At 43.0% G+C, this 8,433-nt stretch overlaps 1 protein-coding gene across 1 annotated transcript; it reads right to left on the bottom strand.

Annotated features, from left to right (window-relative positions):
- Positions 1-2,192: 2,192 nt before the first annotated feature.
- GLRX (glutaredoxin) lies at positions 2,193-8,172 on the bottom strand. Its single transcript, XM_054033043.1, has 3 exons — positions 7,883-8,172; positions 4,860-4,980; positions 2,193-2,420 (listed from the first exon to the last, which is right to left on the bottom strand). The coding sequence occupies exons 1-2, from the start codon at positions 8,087-8,089 to the stop codon at positions 4,870-4,872; spliced, it is 318 nt and encodes a 105-aa protein (XP_053889018.1). The 5' UTR covers positions 8,090-8,172; the 3' UTR covers positions 2,193-2,420; positions 4,860-4,869.
- Positions 8,173-8,433: the final 261 nt, after the last annotated feature.

Raw genomic sequence — 8,433 nt, 5'->3', positions numbered from 1 at the left:
GTTAGTACTTTCTAATAAATGCTCTTTATATTCTATTGACTAGTCACAATAGTGTGGAATTTATGCCTTTCAGTGAAAGAGAAAGCATACTAACTTGCATCATATACATAACACCCCTTCCTCCCAGCTCTACCAGAAAATGAGGAGCAAGGCACCAGCTGCATAATGTAATAGATCACTACAAATAAAATACTCATGCATATATGGTCATTGTAATGCTGTGTTAAACATTCTCTCTCTCTCTCATCAGAAGAGATAGTGGCTGCAAATGTCAGGTAATTTTCTGCAAGAGTAGTCATATGTTCTGCTTACATTATAACATAAGCAGGTGGAGTTCTGAGAGAGATTGATTTTCCTACAGTTGTGAGTGGAGCAGGGGAAATTCCTGTAGCAGAGCCAAAGCATGGTACACTGGCACTTGCTATTATTAGACTTACTCAGTCACTAGCAACTCTAGCTGCTACAATAGATAGTTGAAAATACTGTACATAATGCTAGGCATACAGTACTGAGTGTAACTTAAACAGTTTAAAAAAAAAGCAGCATTTATGACTCAAGAAATCTCTACTTGATAAATGTTAAATTTAAGGAACAGACCTTATTTGCATACAAGAGTCTGCTAAATTCCACTGAGAAGAAATGGGGAGTGATAAAAAAGGTTTTATGGAACAAGCTGTGCAGTATCCTACTGTCTAAAGCCAGCTAACTTATAGGTATGTGACCTTTATTCCTCCAAGAGGAAGACGGTATTAAGCTGGCCAAGAACCCCTTTGCTTCCCCCCTCCCCAGTGGGTTTTCCAAAATGGAAGGAAGCACATGGCACGTTGTTTAGCTGCCAGCCAGGACTGAAGTGTTTTCATTGGATCGCTTTTCATTTCTACAATGTTTAAGTAAAAGCAGAGCAGAAATAAAGAGCTGAACTCTCTGGAGGATTCCCACAATACGAGAATGCTGCATGGACTGTAAGCTTGGGCCTAGCCAGAAGTTTAGACGACAGACTCACACAGTCACATTGGGCTGGCCTGCTGGAGACAAATTGTGCTGTATAGCATGCTTAGCTGAGGGTGATCCCCAACATTGCCAAGTCCCTGCCACAGCAGGTCCCCCCCCTCCGTCCCCCCCCCCCCCGCAATCAACCAGCCTGGGTTCTTATTCCCTTACCAGTACAGCTGCTCCAAAAATGGTAAATATTTTTCACAAAAAAATGTGAAGTAACATTCAAATGGCAGCTTTTGAAGAGGAATCCATTTTATTCAGAATTTCATACAAGAGTTCTCAACACAGGATTTCCTCAAGACTGAAAGTTTTCAGTATGCGCTTCCCACAACACACTTTTTTTGAGGAGGGGGGTGAGTGTGGGGCTTTTTACCAGGCAAGGGAAGGAAGCACAGCTGTGGAAACAAATGAGCAGTGTCCAATGTTCTGTTTTCTGCCATCAAAGAGAGGGGAAATAATAAAAACATTGAAATTTTTTATGCACTTCTGATGCAGAAAGTTTTTGAACCAAGAGTTTAGACCAGTTCTACTCATTAACAGCCAACACACTGACCCGTCCTCACTCTGCTATCCCGCACAACCCCGTCCTGGAGTCCTGAAATTGGCCAGTACCATCAGAATAGTCATTTTCAAGTCATTTCTATTTAGAGACCCAACACAGTTTACAGGCAGGCTGCACTCTTGCAGGAAAAAAAAAAAAAAAAAAAAATCACACTTTCCCATGTAGAGTTCCTTTCCTATCCGGCTGCACCCATTCTGAACAACATGAGCTGCAACCACCTGCCTGTAGCTGTATGTTGTAATAAGGGAAGCACAGCAGAGAATATTGTTTTCTCAACCTTTGTTAAGAGGCATGCCAGGGTTACCAGAGGGTCATATGCTTGTCAGATGGCTGGCTCAGTATGCACTGACTCCAGTGGCTACTTTCAAACAGGGTTCCAGGACCCCATTTGGCCCTAAGCATCAACATCCTACACTTCCCCCTATATGGCTTCAGCTTAATACATTGTCATAAAGTGCAAAACAGCTTAAGTTCTCTACACTACTAAGGAAGAGGTGAGTTGCTGGATAACTATCCTAAGGGGGGGTGGGGGGGGGAAGGCAGAGAGAGAAATGCGCAGAGAAGGGAGAGAGCATGAGTGTAAGGCTTGAGCAGTACAAAGAATATTTGTACTGTAAACAGGTAAACACACCTCATTAGTGCAAACATTTTATTCCTTTAGGCAAAATCTAATCATTTTCTGGGTTTGCTCCCAGGATGAAGGGATATAACATATTGCACCACTATTAACACCACCAAAAGAACAGATGCCCAATATCCACTTCTCTTGTAGATTTAGAAGGAAATCAGATGGCAACAGGAAAGTCACTGCTAAGGCTCCAGTGGCAAGGTGATGCAGTCACAGATTCCAGTCATTTTGGGCCTGAAATTAGAAATGATACAAGTAGAGATTACAGGTTCTTTTTGGAAGAGGCCAGTTTACCAAAAGAATACATGCCTAGAAGAGCTCTTAGAATGGATTTAAGAAGTCTAGTTACATTAGTGACATAAGTACTGCGTGATACTCCAAGGAAGTGTAGCCAACTTTGACTGACAGATCTACTCCTCAAATCATTAAGGAAAAAAACCTGTAGGGATTTTTCAGAATGAAGAGATCAGGCAGATGGAGGATATGATTGGCTGATGTCCTAGTCCAGAGTATAGCTTGTTGGGAATTTTGATGAACAGCTTGTCAGAAGAGACCGATTTGTTGAAACCAAAACTTTTCATGGAAATGTATCCGTTTTGACAAGACTTGCCTCAGGTCCAGGATGAAATTTCTGGTCAAAAGAAAAGAGACCAGAATAACCAATAGCCCAATTTTTACGGAGCTTATTTGGAAAGTGGGAGAACCAGATTCAAGTCCTGCCTAATTCAGAGCAGGGACTTGAATCTGGTTCTCTCAAATCCCTGGACTATTGGCTATTCTGGGATGGTCTCTCTCCACCTTCCTTCCCCCCCCCCCTTTTTTTAAGGTATAAAAGCAAGTGTCAAAACGTCAACATTTTTCAGTAAATGGAATACTTGTTTTCTGGCCAGCCCTAGTTCAGAGCAAGATAATTGCTTTCATATCAGAGGGTAGAGACTGCTGTAATGTGGCAAGAACATGAAATTTCAAGAAAGCAAGACAGCTAGCTGACCACATACTGGTTAGTTTCACATATGGAAAGTGCATATTTAGCGGAGGGTTATTTAGAGGAGCTGCATCTAAGTTACCAATATTTGGACAGTAAGCAGGGTATTACATGAACATTAAGTTTACAATAAAGTAACAAGTATTACTATTTATCTGCTGGCTGAGATGCCATCCACTGAGCTCCATGAAGCACCAAAGACAAAGAAAGACTGAGTTTAATGAGTAGTTTAGTTAGGAAAAGAGAACAGATCCAAGTTTAAATATTTGTATTACTCATATTTGCATAGCAGCACACCCAATGACTCAAGTCACACATCAGTGCACTATGCCAATGCTAGTGATGCCAGAACAGTACTGGGATTTCAGTTCTATTAAGGTGGATTCCCAGTGCTCTGTCCCACCCTTTTTAAAAAAAAGAGGTTGATAATATACAACTCATGCTCACACTCTCCAAGCAACGGTCACTGTTGCTATGTTGTGCTGCACAAGCTAGCGTAGTGCTTTGTCCAGTCTGCAACCCTTATTCTCTTTGGGGGGAGGGGAGGAAGTTCATGTTTCAGCAGCACAAGATCTGGTGCTGTGTAAATCTAGGTATAGGAAGTTCTGCAGTAGGGTGGCTACCTCACATTTTCTTAGGTGTGATATTATGCTGAGTTTCTATAAAACCCCATCAATGCATTACCCACCCTTTATCTTCCTAACCCTCAGTCAAGTGTGGCAAGTTAGGAAAGACCACTTAATACTTCCCGCCCCCCAAGGATTAGATTAAAATGAAGATCAATCCCTGCCCATACATGTTAGACAATACCACTTTAAAAAGTAATTTTACACCTGTAGTACCATCAGGTAACAAATATGGTAAATTAACAGATTGTGGGAACTTGTGGGCTCTAGGAGATCTATTGCATGATGATACCATGGCACCATCTTCTCCATGGTTGTCAGTCAGGCTACATCTCTCTCTCTGCTCCAAAAGGAGCTTCTGCCCTGTGAGGTAAAGAGTCTATTAGCTGCAGTAGTTTTCAGCAGCCTGTATGCTACACAGACCAGCTAGGAAAAAGGTAAAAAACGGTCAAAAACTAGGGCAAGTGTAACATTCTCTCCTGTAGGATAATCAATTGGTAGCCAAGCTGTTGCAAGTAGAAAGAAACCATGAGTGGACCTGGGAATCAAATGCTGGTCAACTGTATCACAGCACTCAGCATTATGATACTGAGTCAGGTATAAGCATTCAAAAAAAAACCCAAATACCACAAGAGTGCTTCGGTTTTCAACCTAAGAAACACAAAGCTCCACCTTTCTGCGGTAATGAATGGTCTTGAAATATATTTGGATAATAGGCAAAAGCGGTGACATCATGTATTCTCCTGGATCTGAAACAAGAGCTACCAATAATGTAGCCTTTTATGGTTTTGCAGCCTCCTTAGCCCTGCACGCAGAGCTGGCTTTGTATTATCCTCCATTAACCTTTCACAAAACCACCACTAGGACATTTGCTTTTGTGTTGCAGAGTGAAACTGACAGTGCCCTGATTTTGTTTCCCTGGAAAGGTGCAGTAAGCACAATACCAGTTACACTTGAGTCAGAAGTAGCATTGATTTTATTGATCTACCGGATGACATTCAAATTTCCTCTCCAATATAGGAGCTGGTTCCTAGTGATCGGACTATGTTCCCCCTCACTTACCTTCATGTTACTATAGAGCACCAATTTGCTTTAGCTTTTGAGAGAGTTTTCCCTGCTCTTCTAAAGCAGCCAGATCAGAATATCCACCAATGCAGACTTCTCCAATATACACACGGGGGACCTAGACATGCACACAAATGACATTTGTTAGTCAGTGGCGAGGAAAAACAAGCTGCACAGCAGGATCTCTGAAGACATTAGGGCCCAGATTCACAAGGATACTTACATGTTGCAAAGCCTAATCCCTGGGTGCTCTGTCCTGCATTAGGTGCCATCCATTATATGGGGAGAGGTAGGCACCTAAGGAAAGGAGTCTCAGAAGCCGGCAAACTGAGCAGGGGCCATCTAAGTTAGCCAAGAGCAAAATTCAGAGGAAAGGGGTGGAGCGGAGGCTATTGGCTATTCTGCTCTGTTATCTTTTGAGAAAGATCTGATCTGGTTTAGGCACCTAACTCCAGGAGAGGGTTCCCAACTGAAAATCCCCAGTGGAGGAAGCATCTCCCTCTGGCTGGTCAGTCCAGGCACCTAGGCTGGCTTCTCAGAATCCTTTCCTTAGGCACCTAACTCTTCCCGTGTATTGATGGAGCACCTGGGACCCTAACTTGAGGCTGTAAATTCCACTGAGCTACAGGAATCCTAGGATGTAGGTGTTGCAACACCTACTTTACCTTTGTTAATCTAACCCGAAGCTCTTAACTGGACCTTTGCCAAACCTCAAGATGTTTGGTTTTAAGACTACAAAAAGAGTCTGGGTTGGGGAGAAAAGTGTCATAATTGATTCTGCTTGCCCATCCCTATGAGATATCTGCACATTGCCAACTCAGAAGCAAATCTCTATGCCTGTCCAAATGATTTTGACACCAAAATCTATGTTATGTTCAAAACAAAACTGAATTTTCTATGTAAACCCTGAGTCAGGTTTCCAGGAAATGATTTTTAACTTACTAGAACAGGCTGGCTTGCTACTATGCAAATAGTTATCTGGGAGGAAATCTGTTTACCAGTCCTTGTGCAACTTTGTGAAATATAAAACTGAAGGGTCACAAGTGAGATTTGTGTAACAATGTGTCCTCTGTGCTGCAAATGAGGAAGTTGCTTCATAAGTAGTTGTGAAGCAATTGGAGTTCCACTGGTGGAACGTATTCCCAAGTATTATGACTCAAAATGAGGGCATTTTGAAGTAGATAATATTATAGCTACTTTACAACTAGATAAAGGGGGGCAATTTAGATAATGGCTCTGCCTAAAGCTATATAGAAAGGGAGTGGCAGAGCGGAGTCTAAAGCCCAAGACTCTAGACTCCTAGTCCTATGCTCAAGCATACCATACTTTCACTTTGCTTGTGTTGTGAAAGGTTAACTTATGTACAGGTTTTCCATGGTGCTTATCACCATAGTGTCTGCGTACATTAAGATTCCATGCTACTCGTACAGTACAAGTGACAAGACAAGAACAGTGTATTCAGAGTGAGTTAATATTAGGCTTATTATGTAGGGTTACCATATGTCCGGATTTTCCCGGACACGTCCGGATTTTTGGGCCTCAAATCCCTGTCCGGGAGGAAATCCCAAAAAGCCGGACATGTCCGGGAAAATAGGGAGGGAGTGGTCGTGGGGCTGGGGGCCAGGGCCTGGTGCCGTGGGGGCCAGGGTGGGCCGGAACCAGGGCCGCCATCCCAGGGCCCGAGCCGAGTGGGAGATGCCAGGGCCAGAGCCTCTTGGCCTGGGCCAGCTGGCCACCAGAGAGAGCCACTCGGCCAGGGGGGCCGGACTGGGCCGCGCCACACCCCGCCCCAGCCCCAGCTTACCTGCTGCCTCCCTGTTTCAGGCTTCCCGCGAACATTTGATTCGCGGGAAGCAGGGGAGAGGGAGGAGCAGGGGAGCGGAGCATTCAGGGGAGGGGACAGAGTTGGGGCGGGGCCGGAGTGTCCTTTTTTGAAATTAAAATATGGTAACCCTATTATTATGGGTTGTGAAGAGTCATCTTTGAAACTAGGGGAAGCGTATCCACCATCTTCCATTTAATATAGTTATAAGAAGCCATTAAGCTCATTTATAAAACCAGATAGCTGACACAATAGGCGCATCACCCCAAACACTTGCACTTGGCAAGGCTTGAGTAAAATCTGAACTATAAGGGTCAAAGGGTATCCCTGGTGAATGATACAGCAAATGTAGGAGCTAGAGCATTGACTGGATTGGAGCTGTGTTCATCTGGGTGTCTGACAGAAACAGCAGAAAGACCCGTAAAGCTGAGAAAAGGCAGCAAGGACATCAGACACAAAACAGTCACAGAAGCACAGACAGCATGGCCCAGAGAAAAAGCTAAGAGAGCTTTTTGACCCAGTGGTGGCTGAAAGAGACTTGGAGCAGATAACCATCTCTTGCTGTGTTCAGGGAAACAAGTCTTTGTAAATAAACAGGGATTGCATTAAACAAATAGCGGATTCCATCATCCAGGTTTCCTCCAAAACAGAAACAACCCAAGGGATCACAACTTTTGGCTGTTTGGAAGGTGCTCATTGTTATGTCTAAGGCATCATAGATACAATTAACCTGACTGACCCAAATTCATAGAAATCCAGTTGGGAAGCTGAACGATTTCTATAAAAAAGTTATCACACACCTTAATTAAACTAGTTATATAGTAGCTATGGAACACCAATCAGATGCAAGACTCACAGAGAGGAGAACGGTGAACCTTAGTGAACTAAAATACTACAGCACACAAGACAGCAATACTGCAGTTACTCTGAACATGAGAAGCCGTTTTACAAGAGAACAAACAAAAGACACCACAAATAACATTAAAAACCCATTAAATAGGATTGTGAGGAAAAAAAAAAGTCTTTGGCTGTATTTTATTTCCCCTTCTATTCCACCTAGCTAGACTGCAAATTCCTCAGGAGAGGAACCTGCCCTCTGTGCCTGCAGAGCACCTAGCACTCTGTTGGGCACTACATAAATGAGAAAACTATGACCACAATTAAGCAACTGTCAAATATGAATAATTGAAAAACTTACTGTTCTTGCCCCTGTTGTCTGCTGGAAATAATCCTGAATGCCATCCATATCATCTTGGGTGGTGATGTCAATGAATTCCAGGTGGCCTTTCTTGAAGGAATATTTTTTGAGTAGTTTCACTGCATCCTGGCAGTAAGGACAGGTTGGCTTTATAAAAACAGCCACTTTATCAGATTTGATTTTGCTCTGCACAAATTCCTGAGTCATGTTTACAGTATTGCTTTCTAAGAAGGAGTCAGGCAGCTCTATCCTTCAAGCAGAACAGTAATAGCTAAAGCAGTAAGTGCTTGTGGTTTTAGTAAGCTGCAAACTGCCTTCCTTATAGGGCCACCACCCTGTAGGAGGAGTTTTCCTTCACTCAGTCTTGGATTTTAAAGAGATAATGCACCAAGCTTCCGGACACTGTTTTAGCAATTCCATGGTTGCAAACAGATGAATGGTTTTCAAATATGAAGCAATTTGCCCATCAGCTGTTATTTCAGCATCTCTGAGTTGTGATATGAGAAGATTTATACAAATGGGCTACCCGGCAATGTTGCCTTATTAACTAA

Source organism: Malaclemys terrapin, chromosome 6 (assembly GCF_027887155.1).
Source record: "Malaclemys terrapin pileata isolate rMalTer1 chromosome 6, rMalTer1.hap1, whole genome shotgun sequence".
NCBI lineage: Eukaryota > Metazoa > Chordata > Testudines > Emydidae > Malaclemys > Malaclemys terrapin.
This window is presented reverse-complemented; position numbering and strand designations above follow the sequence as displayed.

What these genes read in the sequence shown, in the direction of transcription:
- GLRX (XM_054033043.1), bottom strand. Translation starts at nt 8,089, where the DNA reads ATGACTCAGGAATTTGTGCAGAGCAAAATCAAATCTGATAAAGTGGCT. An exon ending in AGACAACAGGGGCAAGAACA is followed by an intron (nt 4,981 to 7,882) that starts GTAAGTTTTTCA and finishes GTGCATGTCTAG; the next exon opens with GTCCCCCGTGTGTATATTGG.